Source organism: Strix aluco, chromosome 19 (assembly GCF_031877795.1).
Source record: "Strix aluco isolate bStrAlu1 chromosome 19, bStrAlu1.hap1, whole genome shotgun sequence".
In the NCBI taxonomy this organism is placed as follows: Eukaryota; Metazoa; Chordata; class Aves; order Strigiformes; family Strigidae; genus Strix; species Strix aluco.
The window spans coordinates 7,259,486-7,284,772 of record NC_133949.1 but is presented as its reverse complement, the minus strand read 5'-3'; the positions used below and the strand labels follow the sequence as shown (position 1 = coordinate 7,284,772).

The window sequence follows — 25,287 nt, the reverse complement described above, 5'->3', positions numbered from 1 at the left end:
AGTGAGGATGTTGAGCCAAGGAAAAATGATGTGAGAAACCACATGGTTTTCACCAGGCTCCATCCCCAATGTCCTGGCTGCAGCTGGGGGTGCTGGTCACAGGGTGCTGGTCCTGCACATCTGGGGTGGGTCCATGGGGATCTGGGCATGTCGTTAATCTAAAATGACTCATCCTGGCTTCTTCAGAAAGTGCTGCAAGAAACTTTGCAAGGAAAGGCCCCTGAGGGGTCTATGAAGAGCAAAACCATGATGGAGGGAGTGCTGGGAGCTGCCACGTCGTCCTTGTGAGCCCAGGCAGCCTTGAAGGGAGTAGAAGTAAACCCAGTTTGCTCACAAGCAGAGAGGATGGTCTCAAAACCAAGTGTAGGGTCACTTCTGGGCAGGCAGACCGTGTCTGGGCACCGCTGAGCAGATGCTGACACCAAACCCTGGGCAGCCCATCCCATCCTTCGGTGATCATTCCCTCCTGACAGGGGCAGAGCAACACTGTGCTCGAGGGGCTGTGGGCTGTCAGGAGCAGAAATGGGGTACTGCCTCTTTCCTCTCCTTCCCCTGCCCCGCAGTCCTTTACACTGTGCCTTGGTCATTAGGACACTGGTGTAGGACTGGGATTCCAGTGCCAGACTGGACCACAAAACCTCCCACAGCATCCTTGGCCGCAGTGCTGAGCGACCGGCATGGGCAGGAGGGTGGCTGCTCAGTGCCGAGGGGCTCGCTGCTGAGAGGAGAGGCCCTCGGGTTTCCTCCTGTGTGAATGGGGTGTTGGAGTGGCTTGCAGTTTGGGCAGAGAAATGTTATTTATTCTGCTTTATGTAAGTGGAAGCAGAAGGTGCTGAGCAGGGCAGAAGCAAGCTGCTGTTTTCCATCGTCTGTTATTGATATTTGTTTAATTATTTTAATATATATATTTCCCCAGATATATATGTATTTCCTCCCCCCATCCACAGTGGCTATACCAATACAGGATTAAGTTGTAACAAGGGAGATTCAAGTCAGGCGGCAGGAAAGCTTCCTACCCAGCAGAGAATGACGTTCTGGTCTTTGGCAAGTTGAAGCATCTCCATCCCTAGGGGCTAAAGAAGTAGTTTATTAAAAACAAAAATAAATTAAAATATCTGCAAGTAAAGAAATTCTGGCCCCAGGGAATAGGAATGGGCTAAACGATCCATCCCAGACGCAGCAGGCTGTTTTCTGTGATATTTATAGGATGTTTTGTGTTTTAAAGGAAGAAATTGAAGCCAAATCATGCTGATTATTACAAAATGTTAGCTGCTGTTTGTGGAAGAGCCTGTCATGGAAAGGAGGGGAAGAGCTGGTGTCTGAGCCAGTTCAATGCAGGAAAAAGTGTGGGGAATTTAACATTTAGAGTAACTCTGCACTGCAGGGAAATAGCTGGAGCATCTCATACTTGGCAGCTTTGAATACTTCCAAGTGCCTTCCTTTTTGCCCTCTCCTCTAGATATCAAAACATCCACTGACAATGTTGGATGATGGCAATGTGGGTTATGGGGTTAGGAATGAGTAAATCCAAGTGGGTTTTTCCTCTCTGTGCCAATGTCCTGAGCAGAACCTCGTGAACCTCTTCTCTTTCCCTCCAGTGAAATGGGGGTTTGGCTCTGGGGTGTGCTCAGGTCTTACTGGAGTGGAAAGTGTGTGTGCAGCCCCTCGGACCGGAGCGGTGTGGGGAAAGGATGTTGCCTCTGCCGCCCCGTAAGATAACCCTAAAGTCTCTTCTGCATCCTCAGCAAGCACCCAACTCTTTAGGGTGTGAATGCAAACAGCACGTGGCTGTTTGGGGGGGTGAAAGCTTTCCGAGTGGTGGCCGTGCAGCCCCACGTGCACCCAATGCTCATGGGGTTCCCCTCGCGCTGTGTTTCAGGCTGGATGTGGCCGGGCCATGGCGCAGCTGGAGCTGCTGTGGGCAGCCGCCGCGCTGATGCTCTTCGGAGCTGCCGTCAGCCTCTGCGTCAAGTGCCAGCTCTCGGGTAAGGCTCTGCCCGCGTCCTTCGGGGTCCTGCCCGTGGCCCTGGGCTGGGCTGGGGGTCACGCTGGGCACACACTTTCCTTTTGGGGTGTCCCCTCTGGGTGGCTTGGTCCTGCTCAGCCATGGGGAGCTTTGCCCTCCTGGGGACACTCCCAGCAGCTGAAGCTGGGAAGGGTCTGTGCTGGTGGCCTGGGAGCAGCTGGGGGGAAGGACCCCCTGACCCTGCAGCACCCCTTCCCTGGGGTGGGTGCAATGCCATGGGCTGCAGACCCTTCTCCATGGTCACCGTGGTGGGTGGCTTTGGGACACCACACCTGGGAGGACCATCTCCAGCTGCAAAAATCCTGCAGAAGCTCTGGGGCGGGCAGGCACAGAAGGACAGTCTGGGGGATAAATCCGTATATACATTCAATACAAAGAGATTGGGGTGAGCACCCACCCCAATGGGGTTTGAGCCCACCTTTGAGCACTGGGTGGGTTTTACTGGGGAAGAGAGGCTGCAGTTTGGGGTTTTGGGGACCGGATTGGCTGGCTGGCTTGCTTTGCAGTGTCTGAAACAAATATTACAATTCAAAAATAGTTTAAAATAAATTAATCAAAACCCTATTGCAACTGCTGCTTGCTGCCTCTGCTGTCCTCTCATGCTCCTGGTTGAAGAAGTTTTGTGAATGTGTCTTATTGGCCTTTCTGATCTTTAACTCCCAAATCATCTCTTTCATAAGAGCTTTTTTATTCCTTGTCTTCCAGCTACCAAGCGAGAGAAGCAGCTGAGTGAGCGAAGGAGCCAGTAAGTTGCCTTTCACAATCGCGCTTCTTCCCCAAACAGCTCACCTGGGTTGAGACCCTGGCCACAACCAGACCCACTCCATGCCTCACAGCTGAGATCTGGATTTACAGAAAATAAAGTAATCCCAGAATGGGGCATGCAGGGTGGCGTGTCCCAGCCCAGGGCGCTGCTGAAGTGCATTTATAAAGAATAATCCAAAATGAAACTGAAGCTTGGACCATGATGCCTGTGAGTCATTGACTAGTTGGAAAAAGTCCTGGGAGAATTGGAAGGGCAAGTTCTTATCCTGTCCCGTCGTGCCCCGCAATGAGGTAGAGAGGTTGGTAACTTCCTAAACGAGAAAGACCCTGCCCTTGGCTGGTGCTGGTGGGATCCTGTGCCAAAGCAACCGCCGACCTGCAGCGTAAGCAATGAAGGAAATGCGATTGTACACACACGCACACCCCCTTATTTCCTTCAGCAACAGACAAACCACAGCTAAATGATATAAAGAAAAAAAAAAAAAGCTGTCTTGTAACCTTTGATATAGGAGCAAACATGGTGCAAAGGGGCTCTGCAAAGCCTCCGTGGGGTCGGGGTGTTTGCTTCTGCTCCGCTTGCCCGGGACCAGGGGAAAGGCTTCGGTGTGGCCCATCGCAGACCGATGGAAAGGCCAAGCGCAGGCTCCGACCCCCACTGGCTCGTACTGAATTGTCCCGACTCCTTGAAATTTGTACCTGGATTGGGTGGTTTGACTTCAGGCTCATGGTATTGTGTGCTCTTTTTAGAAATCTGTTTTGGGTTAGTTAGGGCTTTTCGCAAGCAAAGTGGTTTAACTCTATACATTTGCAGACTCTGCGATGAGGTCCTTTGACATCTCATCTCCCTGCCAGCCCTGTGTCGTGAATACCAGCTTGGGATGGGGGGTGCCCAAATGAAAGGGGGTGGGAAAGGGACACTTTCAGGGTCCCCAAATCAGAGTTAGTAAGTGCAGTATGCACCTGCAGTAGAAGAGCCGTTGAATCCTCTTGTGCTCTGAAGAGCAGCTCTCCTGTTAACTGAGAAGTAAAGAGGTTACTGGGCATGTATGTTATTTTTATTGTTGATCACATACGTTATTTTTTTCAGGTGGATGTTGGCAGGGGCAGTGGCAGAGGTGAACAAGGGAAATTTGAAAAAATTTCATGGGTGAACACCCTTTTTTTTTGTGGCTGAAAATGCTCTTCTGGCCTTAACCGGTGCATAAAGTGTCAGAGTAGGAATTATCCTACATGATGTTTTCCTCATCCCTGGGTCCTTCCCTAAACTGATGTCAGCTGCTCTGTCAATGGTCTATAAGCACATCTTGACTTTAAAGGGTCAAAGAGGGGTCTGGAAAACTGCTCCCAGCCCATATGGGTTCTGCATGACCTGCTGAGCGACACACCCCAGCTTCTCACCAAGCCCAGTGTGGGGGCTGTGCTCACCAAACAGGAAGGTCTCTTGCATCTGTTTTCCTTGTCATAGACCCCAAAATTCAGCTGAGGTTATACCTCTGTTTTTTCCAGGCTCGAAAGTCAGCAGAGGTTTGAGGTGATTCGATCCTATTCCAGTGAGTATGAATGTTGCAGGGTGGGGGTGCTGCATGCACAGAACGGGGAGGGAAGTAAAAATTAAAAGGGTCACCTTGAAGCCAGGTGGTGAAATGATATGAGACTGAGATTGTCGAAACCACCTTAGATTCTTCTAGAGATGTGAATTCTGAGCTAATGGAAAAAAATTTCCCTTCACGTTGAAAATAAATCACTAAAGCAATGTCATTGAAATGCAACGCCTTATTAACTTGGGCTTTTCAAACCACTCCGTTCACCCTGTGAAAACGACAGTGTGGGTGAACCCGAATTGATAGGAGTGACTCATTTATCATCACCCCCTTACTGCTTCCTGCGGCAAGTTGGGTTAGGTGCTGACCTTTTGATTTTTATCCTGAAACGAGCTGCTGATGGGGTCTGTATGAAATGTCACCGTCTGCAGACGGGCTCTGCGGGGGCCGCTCCTTTCCCTGGGACCTTGCTGGGCCCAAGCCCCATAATCCCCCTACGAGTCTTTGTTTCAGCACAGCCCAACCAAAGCTCACAACCTACCGATGCATCTTGCAGTGTGAAGGGAGGGGTGCTGGGTGTGGGAGAGGCCCCCAAGTCAAGTAGGTTTGGGGGACAGTGGGCAATAAGGCAGTAGTTGGGATTGTGGCTTCCTCCAATGTGCATTAACTAGCTCTGTGGTCTGCACAGCTGCCAGCTTTTCCTCCCTGTTTCCCGTTTTGGTCATTTATGAACTTTCAAGGAACAATTTGGAAGCTATTTTGGGATGCCTTAGAAAAATTCTTGCCAGTACTGGGGAATGGTCTCTGGTGGATGCTCCGTGCTCTTTGAAATATCTGCTGCTGCCATAATAATTAACACCCCGTTTTGTTCTTGGTGCTAGCTACAACACGAAGGCTGGAACAAATAAAGGAACCTGAAAAATTAGCAAGGTAGGTAAAAAACCCAAGCAAAACCTAGCTGTAGAGCCAAGGTTGGATGAAGTTCACCCAACATACGTGAATGTTCAGGATTTGGGATTGGGTTCTGGACCCTATAGATGTGGCTTGGGCTATACTTAGAATCATAGAATAATTTGGGTTTGAAGGGACCTTTAAAGGTCACCTAGTCCAAGCCCCCCTGCAATGAGCCGGGACATCTTCAACTAGATCAGGTTGCTTAATTTATTGATGGTCAATAGTGGGTTTAGACTTTTTCTGGATTTTCTTCAGTCAGTCTGCATTCTGCTGGCAACCATTTAAATCGAACCCGAGGAACCGAGCTGTGGCTGTACGTAATAGGTACATCATGAAACAGGAATGGCCGTTCTTTCCTTAAAGCAGTTTGATGTGAGAAATTCCCTTCTCCCCATCACCAAAATGCCCAAGAACTACACAGCTGCAATAATTCTGCTGTGATATTCAGGCATAGTTATTCCTATCTTGGGATTTGACCCCGAACTCCTCATCTCCCATTGCTCGATGTGTGTCCTGTTACAACCTCGCAGGGAGATTTCACGGGTGGTCCTTCTGGCTTAGTCATTGCTGTGGTTTGTAACCCCTGGTACAGTTTGCTCAGACCTGGGACTTTAGCTCCCTTTTCTGTCTTTCAGGAAAACCACCAAGGAGCTTGGCACCTCCCGCCGCACTGGATACGGTGAGCATCTCCCCTGGGATGGGCCCTGGTTCAATGCTCTCCCCATCCATGCAGGCACGGGGGAAGCACCTACTGCAAAATTAATAAATGGGGATGTTGCAAATTTTGGCTCATTTGTGTAGGTGCTGGCTGGGAACTCTCGGCAGTTTTGGGAAGACAGAGCCTCTGAGAGTCTGGTTACTCACTGCTGGACCCCAGGCAGGGCACAGGGGGGTTATCCTAGAAACAAGCTGGGTGATGATAAAATTCTTTCCTGTTATTAGCACCTACCCATGGTACTGCACAGTGATGCTTAATAAGATAGGCTGGGTCTGAGTTTAAAATGCAGTGTGCTATGGCTGACCAGGCCTAGTTAGAGCCACAGGGCCAGATTATTTAAAATATCACCCCTGGTTGTCCCAGCACCTCTGCCCTGGGGCATCCAACCTTTCAGCCGTGTCCCTGGCCCCAAGCAAAGAGCTGAGCAGGGGCAGAGCTGCTGCTGCTGCCGAAATGCTCAGTGGCACCATCATCAAACTGCTCCCCTCGCTCGGCCTGAGCCCGAGCATGACGTGCCCCTCTGCTTTTCCCCAGGGAGCAGGACCGAGCCCAGGTATCAGAACTTCCTGACAGGTAAATGCTGCAGCCACACGGCCAGGGGTGTGGGGAGGGAAGGCTGCCGAGGCGATGAGAGGTTACTGGGGATGAGAGCTGGCGGGGAGCACGCAGGCAGCCGCCACCGCAGCTGGCAGAGCTCCGGCTTGGTTAATTTAGTGATTGCTTTGTAAGACACACACTGATCTGATTAACGGTCAGAGCGGAGGGGGACGGGATGCTGGCGAGCCCCCCGCTCCCTCCCAGGACAGCGTGAGCTGGTGCTCGCCCTAAGAGATTATTGGCACATGGGGCCATGCTCTCCTTTCCCAAACTGGGGAGGATATTCCCGATCTCCTGCCAGCTGGCAGAATCTGTCCATGAGAAGTGATGAGCCCTGGTTTTCCCATGGCGTGGGGTGGATCAGGGCTGCCTCCCTTGCTCCAGCCTCCCGGCTCTGCTTGTGGACAGGCTTTGGGGCCAAGCCAGGACTTTTCTGGCTGCTGGGGACATTCGCCATCACTGCGCTTGGGGAATTTGTCCGGCTGTGCTTTCGGATGGCAGTGGAATTCGTGCAACTATATGGTGTGCTGACAGCAAACCCTTTGTGCTTGCAGAGGACTGCCTGCAAGGGGATGCTGCCTACGTGTAAGTAGCTGGTTGCTGCCTGCCAGCACAATTGAGCAGAGGCATACTGGTCCCAGTGTGGTCCTGGCTCTCTTGTAGCTCAGACTGGGAAGCCTGTGGGCTGCCTCGGGCAGGAGGAGCTAACGGCGGCTGCTCTTCTCACAGGGAACCCATATCTCTGGATTACTACAACTGTGCCAGGTTCTTCACACCACCCAATGGTAAGGTCTCCATGCAAGTGAGATGGGTTTCTTCTCTAGCCACCAGCCCGGCTGTTGAGTGGCTCCAGGCAGCTACAAGACTTTTCTTGCCTGGGTCTGTGCGTTATTGCCGTATCGCCTGAAGCAAGCGTGGGTCCAGGAGAGATGTTTGTTAAGGGGTGTAGCAGAGCCGTGGGGCTTGAGGGATGCCCAAGCACCGCTCAGTCCATCTGTTGGCTATAAACAGGACAGCCCAAACGCATCCCTGGCTCCGACTGCACAAAACGCTTGGTTCTTACTCTGTTTCATCTCTGGGCAGCAGCAAATCTCACTGCAAGAGTGTATGGGGTAACAAAGCCATTTCCCTGTTTTTAGCTCAGTTTGGTTTGCGTGAGCAGAGATTGCAGCCCCACAGGGCCCTGCCCAGACGCACAGGAAGGGGTATGTCCTCATCCGGAAGCTTTTTACCAAAGGGACACCTTTAAATACTTTGTGTGCTTGATTTATGAAGCTACTGAATGAAGGTGGGATGGAACACACTGCTCCATTCATATGCATCTTTTCAAGGCAAATATTGCATCTGTGAAATGTTTTCACTTCCCTGGGTACTCGGCACTTCTCTGCACTGACTCAGACATCAATCTATTTTTATCTAAAATGAATTTCAAAACATGAATCCTATTTTTTTATTTAAAGAGACTGGGGGGAAAAAAATAGGTTAAAAAATAATTTGTTTACCAAAACCAATGTACCTTATTTAAAAAAAAAAAGGGGGGGGGGGAGGTGTGCAAAGGGAGAAAGAGAAACCTGAATCTATTAACATGAAAGTTTTTGTATCCCTTACTAGTTTTAATGCTTTTTCAGTGGCTGAGGACTACCTAGAGGTAGTGTCAGTGTGTAGCCATTGCGGAGCTGCTCTGAGAGGCTCCCTTGGCTAATGCTTTCCCTCCTGCCCGGTGTGGTTTTGGGCAGCAGAGCCCTTGCCCATGCAGGGGGTGCCTGTCCTGGCTGAGATCAACTGCCCTGCTGAGCTCGGGGCTTCTCCCCTTCGCTGAGGCTTTGGAGAAGCACTGGAGGGTCGCAGGGTGGGCAGCAGCAGGGCTTACATTGCGTGCAAACTTTTCCAGCTTAGGTGCCATGACCACACAAACTGTTGGGTGTCAGTGGTGTTGTCAGCACTGGTGGATGCAGGGTTTGAGGTTAGCAGTATAGGGACTCACGTGGTTCAGCTGCTCACAGGCCCATCCAGAGAGCTGAAATAACCAGCAACAGAACAAAGAGCTTGAGGGTTTTAAATTCTTTCAAGCAGATTTTGGTTCTAGATGCTTTCAGATTTTACATGCTTGGACTGGGGCTCAGGTCCTTCCCCAAAACTGAGAATAAGCCCAAGAAGACACCGCAGTTGCAAGCTTAACACTCGCTGGGAAAGAAAATCCCCTCCCGACTGCTAACCTGGGCTGGGAGCCTGGGGGTTCAAGCCACACCAGAGCCAGCTCCCCTCCCTGCTTCACCTTGGGGGCTGCTGTAGGGCTAGTAATTATGCTTACTGGGTTTTATTCCTGTTTGTAAGAAAAGTCACAGTGCCTCAGGACCAGCTTTGGCCGCTCACCCTCAGCTGGCTCCATGGGTGCTGCTGTGGCCGGAGAGGCTCAGCCAGGGCTCCAGGCATCGGTGACACCGCTCCCGCGGGGCAGTGATCGCCCAGTTCGACTGCACTGGGGATGGCCTGTTGCTGGGCCAGCGCAGGCTGTCACAAAGACTAATGAGTTTTTAGCTAATGTGCAATTCATTGTGGGAAACAGCCCTCTCCTGCAAGTGCTGGGGGATCTTTCCAGGTCACCTATGCTTCCTTAAGCTCATTTCCCCCTCTTTCTTCTCTCTGCCAGAGAAAGAGGAGGATTCCCAGTCCTATCAAAATGTCATCATTGGAGTGTCTCATGGCTCTGATACAGGTAGGTGTGTTGCTGTCGTGGTCTCTGTGTGTTGTACAAAGGTATCTGGAAGTGCAGAGAAGGACCGAGATCTGCTCAGTCAAGGGAAAACCCCTCATTTGCAGGCTCAGCTCTTCCTATCAGCTCCGTGCTGGTGGAGCTGGGGTGCAAGGGCTGCCGCAGGGACAGAGCAGACCTGGAGCTTTCCTTTCTGCAGGAAAACGCATGTGGTGATGCCTTACCAGTTGTGAGCTCACCTCTGAGCTGATCCCTTTGATTAGGAGATGTCTGCAGCAATTCAGGAGCGTTGGGGTCTGCATTGTTTCTCTAGGTCTTACAGTGTTGTTACAGCTAAGACTGATCATGGTTATAGACCCCAGCTCAGGTTTCTCCCCACGTCCAGCCCAAGAATGCTGCAGTCAGTGAGCTGCTGGAGGATGACATTGGACCACAGTGCCTGCTTAAGGGCTTCCAGCTTCTGTCCTGGGACGTTGCAGTCAGAATAGGAAGTCAATTTGGTTTCCTTCAGCAAATTAACAGAACGCTTTCTGCGCTGCTGAAGCCTGCCCTGCTCCAGCCTGCCTTTGTACGGAGCGATTAGAGGAGGCAGAAGCAGCAGGGACCAGTCTGATCCCCGTCAATGCCTGTAGATATCCAGGCACATGGTCAGGGCTGGAAAAACGATGAGGCAGCATCAGCAGACCTGCAGCAGGACGGCAGCCACCCGGCTGGAAACTCAGCCATGTGCACGGGGCAGTCGGGGTGCAGCGGTAGGAGGGGGGTTTCACAAAGGCCCATTTTTAGTCCATTTGCTGTTCAGCATCATCCTGTCCAAACTCTTCTTAGTCACAGATGATGCTGTAGACTATGAGAACAGTGCGGCGATGCACATGTGGAAACTCCAGCAGGCAGAAGGTATGTTGTCAATTGTTGACTATTTAGGGATGGGGCTCATGGGCAGGGTGCCTGTCACGCTAGACCAGCATAAGCCACGCTCAAGGCAATGCAGCCATTGCCCCCATCTTGAGTTATTTTTTCCCCAGTCGTTCATGATAAACATCTAAGGCAATGTGCAAAATGCGACACACACTCGTAATTGAATGCTGCTATGATGGGATGTGGTGTTTCTAGTACTCGGAAGGCCACCATGTAGGTGGCTGTGCCTAAACCCTGACCACGGGATGCTACAGAAGAATGTCGCTCTTCATGTCTTATATCCTCTTACATTTTGAAGTTGGCCTGGTGCAAGCTCAGCCTTGTAATCCCGTCCAACAAAGAAATGTGCAGCACACACATCCAGTGGGTCATCCTGCAACTCTTCCGCAGTAATCAGGGCTGGATATTTCTTAAGCTAACCTTTAAACAGAGTTCAATCTAATGTGTGGCTTCCTGTGAAGCACAGCGGGTAGTCTGGCCTGGGAGATAGTGGTGAATGTGTACAAATATATTTAAGAGCTTTCTGTCTCTGGTGTGGAAGCTGCCTAAGCAAACTGATTCTTGTCATCCTGTTTGCATACTCTCTAGATTAAATCTAAGTCCGTGTCTTTTGGCTCTGCAAAGCTGTCCACACTAGCTGCTCGCAGAGCATTTGCAAATTTGCTGTGAGCATTCTGAAGCCCCTTCAAGGAGATCTTGAACTGCCGTCTGAGGTTTCTTAGCCCAGGCGCAAAAATATGTCGGCACTGAAGACTAACTATATTGGCAGGACGCAGAGTGTGTTTATGGGGTGTATGTGTTTTTAGACCTGCTTACTGATCAGTGCTTCCCATCCTCGCTCACAGCTCTGCAGACAGAAAGCCCAGATGATGAACCAGACTACGTCAACGCGGCCCCTGCATCAGGCCCTGCCTTTCTGTCAAAGCACAGGTAAAAAGAGAGCAAATGGTCGATGTATTTATTAGGGGTGGGAGGTTTGTGTTTATGCTGAAGAGAGCTCAGCTGGAGCTTTGCCCCTCGCCGGTGGGGCCAGTCGGTGCCCAGCAGCCCACGCAGGCCGTGCAGGGAGCAGGAGCAGCTTGCTCCATGCTGTGCCATGTCTCTGGCTGATGCCAAGCTGACTAACGCAGATTGTGGAGACAAATTTGTCAAAGTCCACATCTCAGTGCTATCCTCCTCCAACAGGAACTTAAACCAACGTCAGAGCAGCTTCAGGCAGCGCTGCTATGTGCTGCGGACAGGAACCCCCAAAACCCCTCTGGTCTGTGCAGCTCGGAGGCTGAGCAGTGTACGGGATTCCCTGGGCTCAGCTGAGCCCTGCCTGCTCTGCTATAACCGCATATCCTGCCCTGTTATCAGCAGCAACCTGATGCTGATGGTAAAGAATTACTCAAGGCAGTTAAAGTAAAAACCATCTGTGGAGAGCTGCAGGAAGATTTCATGACACTGAATGAGTGGGTGATACAACACGGTGTCAGTAAATGCATGGTAACGTATGGAAGAAAAGCAGCCCCAGATATACCAAACGCAGCGACAGTTCTGCATTAGCTGTTGTAGCTCAAAACAGGCTCTTGGAGGCCTTGCGGAACCTCTTCTCAGCAGACAAGTGTATGTGGATCGCTAGGAAAGGGAAAGAGGAAAATAAACCACCACTGTGCTAATGTATAGATCTGTGGTGTCTCTACGTGCTGGTTAGAGCGTGTAGAGCTGGTCACTCTGCTCCAGACTGGTCTAGGACTTCAGCTGGGAGAGGGACTGGGACCAGTATCACTCTCCTTGTCAGATTTTTATTTTTTGAGCACCTGCAGAGACACAGCAGAATCATCCTTATGCCACATGCTGGCACTCCAGTTACAGGGTTTTCTATTCCCCAATCTGTGGGCACCAGCAGTGGGCAGACCCCCAGAATCGGATCTTTCTGAAGTCATGCAAAATATTTAAGATTTGGCCCCACTATGCAAAGCACAGTCACCCTGTTCTCCATGTTGCAGCATTTGCTCTGAACTTCAGCAGCCCATCCTGGCAGCGTTAGCTCTGACAAAGACTGTGCTGGAGGGGAAGCTGCAAGTTGTGTTTTTTGGTCGAGGATTCATTGTGTGTCACCCATGGCATGTGAGTCGCTTCCCAGCAGTCCATGCACGTGCTCTGGCTGGTAGCAAACAGCTCAGCCTGCCAGATGCCTCTTCCCCTGCCCACAGACACCCGCTGCTGCCCACAGTCCAACACCAGCCTCTGCTGGGATGCAGCTGGACACAGGGGCCCCTGCCTGAGAAACCTGCTGCAGCGGTACCTCGCTGCCAGACGTCCCTCTCTGCTTGAGCTGGAGTAAGCCAAGCAAATATCATAAGAATGGACTGTTTGGATGGGGTTGCAGAGAAATGTCTTCTTTTTGGAAGGTGTTTATGGAATAGCCAGGCATTGTGTTGGCTGAGCATCTGGAGGGAAGGAAGACAGATTATCCACGAAAAAATGAGGATTGCTAAAGTTGTAACTATTATAAGCAATTCTGCATTTATTCCTCTTCCACAGAGAAGTTTTGAGGAGGAGAGGATTACATTTCTGCATTAGTCACAGCGTGGCCCTGCTTTTTGCTCTGTTTGCTCTTTGTAACAGGGAGGGTACCCACCTCATTCAGAGTGGTGAGAAGAACAATAAGGGCTGATGGATGCCCAAAACGTTTAGCAAAGCTGCTGCAATGACTGTACCTGATTTGGTGGAGAGCAATGATCAAAGGAGCACAGGGGCTACCATAAATCCACCTCCCAAAGAGATAAATGATGCTGGGAAGGTAGAAGAGAGAGGAATTGCTGTCCTGTCTGGGAATACAGATTTTCCGAGTAAGCCCGACCAGAACACCATCGTGGCTGTATCTGTAAATAACCTCTGGCACCTCTGTAAATAAAATTGCCAATGCACTTCTTGCTATTATAATGATGCCTCTGTTACAGCCTTTGCTAGCAGAGTAACGCCATAAAATCCCCATGTCCAAGCAACAAATGCCAGCAGAAGTTCTCCACCAAGGGGGGGTGAATTCAGGAATGAGGTCCTGGCACCTCTGTGCCCTCTGCTCTGCTAAGGGATCATCAGGGAGAACAGCTGGAGCTTCTGCTTAGATGTGAACATTTTGTAGTTTACTTCAGGGGAAAAAAATTGTAACTGGCAGCAGAGTTAAGAAGTTGAAAGCAGGATTAAAATTCAGTGGACTCACTATCTTTTCCCCTCTTCTTTCAAGTATTCTGCATGAAGTCTGAAGAAGTCCTTTGCTGAGCTATAAGAGCACACCCAGCAAGCATGCACACAGGGAGAGGGGAGGCTTCAATCCCTCGGTGAAATCTCTTCTCCAAATTGTGCCCAAGATCACATAGAAGGGGTGCTGCTGAAATGAAGAAACGCTCTGCTTGAAGCCCCACGGAAGTCCAACAGCAAACCTGCGACTGGAGAAAGCACTCTGCCCGGCAGTGACCACGGGCAAGCCAAGAGCTTGTTATCCCACCTCATTTTCCGCACACCTACTGGAGGGAGCGTGGCCAGCCTGTGAAATGTTTTCTCCTGTCAAACATGAAATGAATCTTTAAATTGCTGAGCAGCAATGCAGCCAGCTACTTAATTTGTCAGGGTGACTCATGCACGATGGTATTAAGACACAGGGATTATGTTCTGATTTAGTTCCCATGCTCTCCTACAGAAGCAGTTTCCTATAAGAGAGCAACTGGCAAGGCAGAGGTTTCTTTTACAACAGCAGTGGTTCTCTGGATCTAAATGAGATATCAACCTGTTGACAAAAGCTGAAGACTAAATCCCTGCCTTATCCACAGCTTGTCATTCACAGTATCTGTCTACGGCAGTTTTCCTTGTGTTTCAGTATTTGGTTTATAATGATACAAAGACCCTGCAACAACTGAGACTGTCAGATCCACAGCTGCCAGCCTGAGAAACCGCGCCAGTCTTTCAGTATTGCCGTAGGAACATCAGCCCTGAAACATAACCCTTGTCTCTTGAGCCCTGATGCACAGATTTGGCACCGTTGTACCACTTATTTATTAAAATTGAAAAGCATCCAAAGGAAATGCAGTGTTTTATTATGGTTTGCAATGATGCAGATGTTGTCTGCGTGGTTGGGTGAGACAGACTGAGATGGGAGCACATGAGATGACATGGAATAGTGTGTGGAATCTATGAGGAGAAAATGTAGCTCCTTTAAAGCCTTCTTCCTCAAAATTGGTTCAGAAAACTGTGCTTCAAGAAGGGACACAGCCCACACTCATGTCTTTGGGACTGGTAAGAGCGAGCAGAGAAGTGGAGCTAAGGGCGAGTGAACCCTGGAGTGGGAGAAGGGGATGTCAGGTGCTTCCTGCTGCAAATGACTTGGTGTATTTTTAGCAGATTCGCTGAGGCCATGGGTGGCCACCGTTCATGTAGCTGAAACAGCGGTGGTTTGGAGTTTGGCTTAGGAGAAGATTTACTTGTAGCTCCTACAAATGCATTTGTTCCTGCTTCCACAAGACTTTTACAGCAGAGAAAATCTAGTGCACTGCAGGGATGTACACACGCAAGGAGCTACAATTGCTTTCTGCCTGCCTCAGCTCCTCCCAGCCCAGCTTCTACTCGCACCCTCTGTTCTCCTGATGTTTAAATGCTCTGCAAAAAGTTTGTGTGGGTTGGGGACAGCTGCGTCCCGGTGAGCCTGGAGCAGATGGCAACAGCCCCAGCCTGCGCTGGCTCTGCACAGGCTGACAGACAGGCAAGGAAACAAGGAGATGCCTTCGTTACTGAAACAGCGCGCCTGGCCCTCGCAGGGCCGTGACGTTGTCATCCTTGGTTCATCCTTGGTGACTAACTGGCATCTGAAGAAGCTCCCACTTCCCATGAAGTGCTGCAGACTGTGGATTTTTTGCTGAAAGGAAGGGTGAGCTCTGTTTTCGGTTATGTGTGGTGACGTTGCACCGACTGGTGATTCACCTCATACCTGGAGGGAGCCATTAAATGATTAGGAGAGGATTAGCAGCAGTAAAAGATCCTTGGCACACAGTGAGTAGCTCCCGGTTCTAGCTGTTAGGTGAGTGTGTGGCCAAAACATTAAAGTGAAAGATTTACTGCTCTATTCCCTAAGCAGGGAGGTGGATTAGACCAATTACCTTTCCCTGGTGTAAGATTTGCCAAAATCTGAGTTTGAAAGTTGTGGAGCCAAAGCAGACAGGGCAGGAGCTGGATGTGGAGTATCTTTCCTCCTCTTACTGGGAGTGCGAGCAAATCCTCCCCTTGCAGCTCTCCAGAACAGCCAGCTGTAGCGAGGGGTAAATCAGTTCTTAGCTTTGCAAAGCTCCTGAAGTACTTTTCAGCCAGTGATCTCATTATGCTGGAAGATATCCAGGGACTGTGACGGGAACTTTCATCAATGTTATTACAGTCTTGTTCTGAAACACCTTTCAGTTTTTCTTCGCCGTGGGCGAGTACGTACGTGTGAGTGTGTTCACCGACACACTGTCCTTTCAGGACTCGTTTTTAGGTGTGCAAAGATTTCTGGTGCTCAAGCAAAATTGTCAGATCCTGTATTGTCTGAACATAACACAAGGAGAAATGACATCTCCCCTGGGTCCACATATCTCTTTCCTCACATCGGGTAGGCAGCCAAGTGAGCAATTCACTTCCTGTTTTCAATTTAAGACACATTAGAAAAGTAGTTTTGGCCCTGCTGGTGCTGCTCAAATGGAGCAGGGGAGCCTTAGCTGGCTGCCAGAAAGCAGTAGCTCTGCCCTCAGAGGGTGAGCAACCACCCGTGGTTGAACAGGCTGCGTTGGTGGCCTCTTGGACCGATACTATTCCTCTTCTCAGGAAAAGTGAGTCTGATTATGTCCCCCAGTGCTGTGAAGGATTAGCCCAGAAAAGAGCTGGCTCCAAACTGGAGCTGTGAAACACAGATACTGAATATAGTTGAGAAGAAAACCACTTAAACCAGGTAGGAACAGGAACTGTGACCCTCCGCGTTTCTCCCCCTTCCGCTGGCACCAACACAGCAAACCAGAGGACGCACTGGTAGGCGCATCCAGTGGGGTAAGAACCAGCCTTACGAGTCCTCCAAATCTGCTGTTTGCTATTTTATGACATTTCTGCAGTAACACCTCTTTCTTCCCCATTCAGTAATGAACATGTTTAGAAAGCAAAGACAGACTAGGCCGGCTGTGATGTACAGCCAAAGGAAAATTAACCTACTCTTTAAATGTGCTTTATTTAGGTTTTTAGGGACAAAAGCTGTGATGCTGTGTCTGTACAGAACTCAGCAGCTTAAGCCCCTCAATACCAAATTCTTAGCTGTGTATTTAACAGTGTTTATGCTGGTAGTGACAACTCACTGGCTGGGAATCAAAAGGTAAGTTTGATAAATAATTGGGTATTCCATCCATTATTCTAAGCACTGTTTGCTCTATTCCATTTGACAGCAAGCTCATGTGTCTGCGCTTTAGCTGTCAATTAACTTGCTGTCCTGTACATTCAATTAAAGAGTTGTCTTCAGACTCAGAGGAGCTGCAGAAAGTCTTGAAGGGGCAATTTATGACACTACCCCAGCCCTTGCTGCTGAAACTCACTGCCCTGTGGGCGAGTGGGAGCAGTGGGGCTGTAACCAGGCACTGCTTTGGGGCAGGGCCCACTCTAGCCTGAAGCCAACTTAACGTGCCAATGAAGATCACTTTGGCACCGACAGCAGTGGTGTGGGCAATGGTGTGGGCAAGCCAACACTCAGGGGGAAAGTGTCAACAGAACGGGCAGGGTGAAGGTGCAGGCACCAGTAACTTGTACTTCTGCAGCGTTTTGTTTGACTGCTATAATCAGAATGTACTTAATTATATTAAGATAGCTCTGCATGTGTCTCACATGTGATACGGAGGTGCTCAAATTCAATTTATATTTGCTTTCACTCTGCGTTTCACACTTTACTGCTCATCTGCACTGACAAGGTGGTTTCCAAAACTGACCAGGCAGGAAAGCATGATGCTGCAGCTTTGTGGTATGCTGAAACTGTGGTAAATGACATTACCTAACCTAGACACCAAGAACAGAAAAGGGAACTCAAATGCAGAGCATCCCAGAATTTGGTAAATTTTTAAAAGAAATATCCAAAATAAATGGCTGGCACCATTAAGAAGTGTGTCATATTTCTCCCGTCGATGTTTGGTGAAAATATCTTCCTTACGCACAGCACATAAACAGCACCCAGGAGTGCCACCTGCATGCCTCAATTATAACCTCATTGAATGCCTTATTTTGTGCAAAAATTTTTCCTTCTTGGTAAGGCCACCACTTGTGACCAGGCTTGAAGTGTAATCACTAACAACACGATTCAATTTTTGCCTCTCCTGCCGTTAGGTCTCGGTACCACTGACGTAAACAGTTTTGAGTGCACCAGCCAGACCTTACTGCTCCGGACTGTCACAGTCCTCTCTCCTACCTCGGTTATACAACACGTAAGAGTTCTCCGGTTAAAGTAAATTTTAAAGCTTTATTGGTCTAAATAAAAAAGTACAAAACATTTTTACAGTAGAACCTGGTTATTTTGCTGTGATTTAGCAAAAGCAAGGGAGCAGGCTCTTTGCCTGCAGCACTGAGGACACCCAGGGAGCTGCTGCCCTTGCACACCAGGCCTTCCCCTTCCAGAACGTGGCTTCGGCCCCGTCAAACACTAACTGGCTGCGGGGGCTGCCGTCTTCTGACACAGCCTGGCCAGCAGGCCAGCCATCTGTAAAAGTGAGTTCACCCCTTCTGCTATCTTCATGTGAGTGTACCCGATTTCCTGGTGATAAAAACACTGTAAAATCTCTGTTTTCTCCCCCAGTCTATGTGTAGTATGACTAATGACTAAACAGAACATATCCCTACTGCTAAGAGACAAACTTCAGAGTCACTCAAACTTAAGAGAAGCGTATCTTCTCACGTAGACCAACTAGAATGCATTTTTTTTTCTTATTTTTTTAAATCAAAGCCTGTATTTCCCCACTTCCTTTGTGTAAGGAGCAAGGTGCAAATATTTGAGGACAAGTTTCAAATCGGAACAGTGATTCCACTACACCAGTTTACCGTTTGTCAGCTGGATGTTAATGTAATTTAATATTTTACTGTCTATTGGACTAGAATGAAGTTTGCTCTTGAAGAAAGTTCTCAAGGGCTTACTTGAGGCTTTGATTTAAATAATCAATTCAGCCAGCATTACACTTGTTATTGATTCCAGTTGATCACTAAAGTGACTTTTGGCACTTCTATGGGTGGTTAGACTTTAAGTGTCAAGTGACCATTCTTACTGACAAACTGATGACGCAGAGTGGGAAAAAAAGTAATAAGAAGTTAAATGCTTTTTTCACACTAATATATAGCAAATCTCACAGAGAAAACCCTGAGGCTTCCCCTGTATTAGGAACCACATCCTCTTCTTAAAAAGGCCCAAAAGACCCCACCAGGAGCTAGATTAGTACTAACCTTGATAAATTCCAGTTTCAGATATTCTGGCATTTGAAAGGTTTTACACACGCGAAAGATGTTGCCAATCACATCTTCTGGAGAGTACCCAAGTCGCCACAGGTGGGCAAGAATCTGTGCAGGCAAGAATAATCCCTCATTTATCTGGAAAACTTATCAGGTGAGTCAAGTATATACACTTTTGGAACAGCCGTATGTAACTACTGGAACTGCATGTACTACTTATCAAATGATTTAACCTCAACTATTTAGCAAGTAATTTCAATGCAACCTGGTTTTTTGCTTGTTGGCTTATGCATCTGAACAAACCCCTGCATATAAAGGATCAACTCATCTGCATGGTATTGCCCTTATCTTAAAAAACAACATACACTGTGAATTCTTCAAAACAAGAATTTGGTAGAGAAAACCGACCTTGTACGCTTCATCAATATTTGCATTTATGCAGTGTTGTATCATTTCTTTCACAAGAAGAGGATGAGGCTCATCACATACCTATATCAAAGAGAAATATTACACTTCAAAATATTAGAAGACTCTGCATTAAATCCCCGGTATTTTCACCAAGCTTCTATACAGCTGAAGTACTGAATCAGACACATTCTATAATACAGATTAAATTTTAAGTAATATGACTTTTCAGCTATCCTGCCATGGCAGACTCAATAGCACGAAATAAGAGCACACAAGTAATAGATTGAAAAGTTCCCACTGTGAGATTTTTCAGCAGTTATGTGATTCATGTGCTCTGAGAGAGCTGGAAAGCCACGAGGTCTCTGACGTGCCATGAGGGACTGCCAGTGCTCTCACCCTTTTCAAAAGGCACATGCACTTTTCTACAGCCTAAGGCTGTAATTCCTACATACACAGTGCTGCTGCAGACTGGCCAAGCACTGTCAAAGGTGTATGTGTCTGACGGAAGTGCTCACACAGCTGTAGTGCTAAACTTTGAGCATCACTGTTTTACACTATTACTGACCTTAAAAACGTTTTCACTGTTTATAAAACCAAATCCAGAATATGTGGACTGTAAGTTGTTTAATGCCTGTGAAAGAAAAGATAAGACTTTATTTTCTGAAGTGCTCTACTTCTCACTTCCCTCCTCAGGATGAAACACTTTTCAGAAAATGATGCCAATTAAGCAGTTTTCAATTAAGCAACAGAATAAACCACAAATGTATTCAGATCCTATTTCCTCCCACAAATTTGGTATCCAGTTCCCACCAATTAACTTTTAAGGAGCAGATCCATTTTAAAACCTCACGAAACCAAATAGTTTAGTTACTCTTGTGCCACAGGTCACATCCCCTTTGCTTCACCTCTCCAAAGATAAATCCTCGAGAGCTACAATTCAAAGGTTTTTTTGCTTTTGTTTCATTGCCTTTCTTCTTTTACCTGTCTCATATCTCCTTGGGCTGTGAAAATAATAGCTTCTAGTCCATCATCTGTATACGGTACATCCTCTTTCTCAACAATTTGCAGTAGCCTTGCAAGGATTTGTGAATCTGTCAGCTTGGTGTAACGCAGCACTGCACACCGGGATTGAATAGGTTCTGAGGACAGAGATGTGTAATTAGCATTTCTCCCTTTTCTCAGAAAAATACCATTTGTTTTCATCTTGGAAGAAGATATCTCAGCTTCCAACTCTTCATTTGTCTTCTTTCAAAGAAAAAGAACATGTCAACTCCAGACCAAATAGAGCATCTCAAGCATATACCATTGTTACAGTCCTTCCCTTGAGCCCAAATGTGCTACTTGAGTTTTCCCAGATATGTGCAAATATATATGAAGCTCAGATTCTGTTCTCGTTTTCTGAATGTGCATTTTTATCATTGCTAAACAAGAAAAGTCTAAAGGTCTACAATGTGTTAGCCTGTAGGCAAACTTTCATGTTTCGGAAAGCAAGACAACAAAAGGGGTTCAATACCCATTGAACAATACATCAAACACCTTAAACTGTAGCACAGTTGGATAGAGATTAAGCCCAAAGTATGAGAAATCTGCTTCTGCCGTCATGCACAGCACCACCCATCAAAAACAGCTGTTCAGAGGGTTCACAAGCTACACAAATACACTCTTCTTTTATTAGCTGGAGGTACAGGTGGTTTGATTTTTTCAGAAGTACCATGGTTTCTTGCAATGAGCAGGTCCAAGGTATTTCTGAAAACTGCCTTGGAAGTTTGCCAACAGTATGGAGAACATATGACAAAAACTCCCAGGGAGTAGCAGCACTTTACCTATGATTTTGTCAGAGGCATTGCACGCAAGTGCGAAGCGCGTTGTTTTGGAATAAATTTCCATTGTTCTTCTCAATGCTTGCTGTGCTCCATCTGTCATGCTGGGGGAGAAAAGAGTTAGGACAGATTTTGCCCTTCACTGACTTACAGGTGCAGCCTGATAATTATGTTTATACAAGCTTCAGAGTTTACTGATATTAGACAGTGCTTTGTAAATTACTTGATATTCTGGCTTGATAAACTAAGCAGTTTTTTCTAGTCATGTGAACAAATCACCCCGCAAGGCAAGTGGTCACTGAAACTAACAAGCAAAAATAAATCATTAATACTCTGAAGAATACTTCTAAGAATACTATTACTTATCTGCAGATGGAGGAAAATGTCCCGTTTTCATCTAGTGACATTATCTACATAAGCCAGGCTCTTTTCCAAGGGAAAGCCAGTAAACCCTATGATGCTATTTCATATCCAGCTAAATCACAAAGTGTTTCACCCCAACATTCAGTATCTCATTTGAAGCCATGATCTCTGCTTGATATGAGTAATCTCATAAGAACACTGTTCAATGCATATTTATTTCCCAACTAATTATTTTTGATAGCCTGATAGAAGCATCTAAAACTGTCCAAGACAGCAGCTCCGCAGACAGGATAGATGCAACACATCTCACACAGTAGCTGAGGTTAAATAAAACACAACGTACCTGTCTGCTTCATCAAGGATGATTATTTTATGCCGACCTTTTGGAAGTGTGACCTTTTGCTGGGCAAACATTTTGATTTTGTTTCTCACAACATCAATGCCTCTGGAACAATAATTCAAGTGATTCATGATCAGTTGGGTGAAATTACATAATAGATTTTATTCAGCAGCCACAGTGGCTGAAGCACTCCTGAGCTCCCTAATCCCCCGCTGTTTGTTCCTGCCCCTTCAGCTGTGCTGTGTAACTGTTGTGAAACCATGCTGTAAGCCAGACTGCCCAACTCGTTCAGGTTTAGACACCAATACTCCTCATATTTGGAGGCTTTGAAAAATTAATTTAACAGAATCAGTATATACATCAGTAACCTTACAGTACGGACAGAAAATTACTTATGTTTTGCAAAAGGTAGGGGTAATAAATGAACAAGGGCAGAAGTGTTTAATACTGCTTTGTTACTTTGCCAGTGCTTCACACAGCTACATTCACAGACCCAGCTATAACTGGTTTAGTTTAGAAAAGTTTAAGAAAAACAGCTGGACAGACTGCATCATTTTAGCACACACGAGTGCCTTCCAAAACAGAGTCCCAACAAAGACTTACTTTTAAAAATGAAGAATTTTACTTTTTTGTTCTGTTTAGAAAATGAATGTTGTGATTCTGTAGCTCTTCTATATTTGGTATTAACAAAGGCAGGTAAAATGTATTGTACTCATTAACAACCCTCCAGGAAATGTCCTCGGAATACTTCAGGATGGGTCTGCTACAGAACTTGGGAAATATAATCAGCCCTTAGTGCCCAATTCTTGGAGTAGAGTCAGTGTCCTATACATACCTAACATGCTTATCCTACATTTTAATCCCCAACTACCCTTACAGCTCTAGTTTCTATCACTTCACTTTTTTTCTTAAGCACTGAAGAGTTCCATTATAAACAACTTGTTCACTTTTCATTCTTAGGAGGATCTTCATGAATGCAGGAAGCTTAACTCTTTAAAGGAAATTCAAGAAAACAGTACCATTACAGATTCTGCACTTCATCTGTTTATATTTTTGTGTATGTCCATCAAGTTTATAAAACATTAAGTAGTAATATCTATGGTGATAGGTGGACACCAAAGGCTGCCTAACTTTTAGCTGAAAAAACTGCATTAAAACAAGTAATAGAGGCCTTACTAGCATTAAGCCTATCACGCTGGCCTGAGCTGAACTAAAAATAAAAATGGATACCTGCTGCTTCATTAAAAGTTTGATAAGGTTTATTCATTCTCACCTGTCATTTGAGGCATTCAGCTCCAAAACAGCATCCTTTAATGCAGGCCCAAGCAGAGCACGAGCCAAGCAGAGGATACTGGTGGTTTTACCTGTTCCTGGGGGACCCTAAAAATGCAAAAGGCAACAATTACTGGTAAGTTTAATGTCATTTTCTCAGCTGTACTCTCTACAATGCTCCCCAGTCATGAAAAACAGCTGCAACAGAGGAACTGCAGAGAGAACATCAGACTGCAGGTTGCCTGAATTCAGGATTCTGTCTCCAACAGAGGAGAGAAATGCTGCAGGGAGAAGCACAAGACACGTTTCAACAGGCACCTGAGGCCCAGGTCAGTTTTTAACAGAAAGCTGTTCACTATTTGTGTGTTCTGCCAAGAACACTCCTCTGTGACCATACAGTCAACATCTCTCTTACCAACACATTCAGGCACAATGCGAATCTATACTGGGAAGCTATTGTGGCTAGATTTTGGAAGCCAGGACCAACACGGTGAAGTACAGTACAACACATCAATACTTACAGCAATTATAATATTTGGTACATTCCCCTCTTTTGCAAAGACCTAAGAAAAAATAAAAATTTTTAAAATTTTGTAACAAAATAGCAGGAACAAATAGTTTTCGATTCTATTTTAATAATGAGAAACAGAACTATAATTTCTTTTCTTCCCTTCTGCTTTCATTTTTTGAACATTGCTGCTTTCACATTGGTTTGTTTTTTTTTTTTTTTATTTGAACCGTTAGAAGTCAGTCCCTAGAAAAAGATGGAAAAACCTAAAAGCACTTAATCCCACAGGTACTCTTGCCTTTCCTTTGCATCTGTTATAGGTTTGCTAGTATAAGCTTTCTGTTAACAAACACTGTGTTCACAAACTTATTTGTCAAGGCAAATATTCTTCTTCCACAAAAGGGTTATATGTGTTATGTAAATTACATTTATTCATTGAAACAATATTATTATAACCGCTATAAATCTAAGTTGTCAGGGGCAATTTAAACAACAGGGCCAAATTAAACAACATCCCAATTCAAGAAGGCATTATTTCCTTAGGACACCACTCAAACATGTTCTAAATAAGTAATTTCTTAAGCGTATCAGAAAGCTTTTTTCCACATACTCAAGTATGGATGTAAAAATACAAAAGTGCTTTTACTGGTCTGTGGATCTAGGCAGAATTGGTTTTTGAGTTAACTTCTAAAACAATGAAGGGACAGCCACACACCTCCAACCTGCTCACTGTGTCTTCATTTCCAACTATTTCACATAGTTTCACGGGTCTGTACTTTTCCACCCTGTAAAAGCAAAACCCCACACACTTCAGCAGATCTTATAAACCTTTAACAGTGCTTTACACTGACAGAAAATGAGATAGCATGGGACAAAGATGACTTGATGTGTCTTTAGTGCAAATGCTGCAGGGTCCCCGCTCACAGCATTCCACAACACTAATTCCCGAATGGTTGTTTTACTTGCATTAGTACAGAAAAAGGAAAAAAACACTCAATTCGGACACGAGTGTGGCGCCTCAGTCTGATATGACAGAGCTAAGGGGAGATCTCACCCTGTGTACTCTCTCATGCTTAGCACACGGCAGGGCTGACTTTGTCCAGACTCGATAGGGACTTCTTGCTCTCTACCCGAGGCTGCCCGGTGCCCTCCCGCGCTCCCACTTCACAGGCCCCAGCCCTGCCTGGCCAGGTTATTGGGTGCAGGCAGAGCCCTCACCGCTGCCAGGACCCCCCACCTCCCACTCAGACCCAGCTCCCGCGGCTGGCGGGCACCAGGGGAAGGCCCCAAGTGCCGGGGCCGGCCTGCACCACCCCCTCAGCGCAGGCGCCGTGCGGGTACAGGCCCAATCGCGCGGCGCGAGCCCCCACCTTCCCGCCAACGGCAAGCCCCGCCCCTCGCCCGCTCCATAGGCTACGCCACGGCAAGCCCCGCCCCCGCGCCGCTCTGCACCAATGGCACTCCGCCCTTCCTCCCGCCCGGCTCCAGCTCGCAGCGCTCAATGGCCGCCTGCGCTCCCTGGCCAGCAGTCGTTCCTCCCCCGTGCGGGCCGCGCTGCCTCCGTCGCTCACCAGGGCAGCTCGTAATGGCCGGCGGGAGCGGCCCCCGGGGGGTCGGCGGGCGCCCGCTTGCTGCCTGCCGCGGGCCCGGCCCTCTCTTCCCCCGCGGCCTCCACTTCCATCTCCATCCCGGCGGCGGCTGGCCCGGCCCGGCCCCTGTCTCCCCGCCGCCTCCGTGAGGGGAGGGCCGCGCTCCCGGGCCCGCCTTGCGGGGCGGGACGGCGGAGGCCGGTGGGGCGGGTCCTTCCCCGCGCTCCCTGGCTGGTCGGGGCGGTCTCCCCGGGGATGGGCGCACTGCTGCCGGCCCTGGCGC

The 25,287-nt window shown here is 47.7% G+C and overlaps 2 protein-coding genes across 4 annotated transcripts in view; one reads left to right on the top strand and one right to left on the bottom strand.

Moving 5' to 3' along the window:
* LAT2 (linker for activation of T cells family member 2) overlaps positions 1-13,593 on the top strand; it is a 17,301-nt gene extending 3,708 nt beyond the window's left edge. Inside the window, 12 exon segments of the mRNA XM_074845204.1 lie at positions 1,880-1,985; positions 2,732-2,771; positions 4,298-4,341; positions 5,214-5,262; positions 5,817-5,965; positions 6,399-6,557; positions 7,156-7,186; positions 7,331-7,386; positions 9,252-9,317; positions 10,143-10,211; positions 11,078-11,162; positions 13,465-13,593. Coding sequence (XP_074701305.1) covers positions 1,898-1,985; positions 2,732-2,771; positions 4,298-4,341; positions 5,214-5,262; positions 5,817-5,965; positions 6,399-6,557; positions 7,156-7,186; positions 7,331-7,386; positions 9,252-9,317; positions 10,143-10,211; positions 11,078-11,162; positions 13,465-13,483 — 855 coding nt within the window. The 5' untranslated portion in view covers positions 1,880-1,897 and the 3' untranslated portion in view covers positions 13,484-13,593.
* On the bottom strand, positions 944-25,287 carry RFC2 (replication factor C subunit 2). Of its 3 annotated transcripts, none has more exons than XM_074845202.1 (11): positions 24,987-25,287; positions 24,131-24,200; positions 23,429-23,470; positions 22,909-23,015; positions 21,639-21,740; positions 20,936-21,036; positions 20,094-20,251; positions 19,678-19,743; positions 19,113-19,193; positions 18,699-18,812; positions 944-1,073 (listed from the first exon to the last, which is right to left on the bottom strand). In XM_074845202.1, the coding sequence occupies exons 1-11, from the start codon at positions 25,100-25,102 to the stop codon at positions 993-995; spliced, it is 1,038 nt and encodes a 345-aa protein (XP_074701303.1). In that variant the 5' UTR covers positions 25,103-25,287; the 3' UTR covers positions 944-992. The 3 variants fall into 3 exon arrangements, with proteins under 3 accessions (XP_074701303.1, XP_074701301.1, XP_074701302.1); XM_074845200.1 differs by lacking the exon at positions 944-1,073 and adding an exon at positions 13,480-13,781; XM_074845201.1 differs by lacking the exon at positions 944-1,073 and adding an exon at positions 17,708-18,018 and having other exon boundaries at positions 24,987-25,154.

Coding starts and splice junctions, on each gene's coding strand:
- RFC2 (XM_074845200.1), bottom strand. CDS start 25,102: ATGGAGATGGAAGTGGAGGCCGCGGGGGAAGAGAGGGCCGGGCCCGCG. Junction 20,252..20,935: donor TGCCTCTGACAAAATCATAG/GTAAAGTGCTGC, acceptor CTCTGTCCTCAG/AACCTATTCAATCCCGGTGT. Junction 19,744..20,093: donor CCCAAGGAGATATGAGACAG/GTAAAAGAAGAA, acceptor TTTCTTTCACAG/GCATTAAACAACTTACAGTC.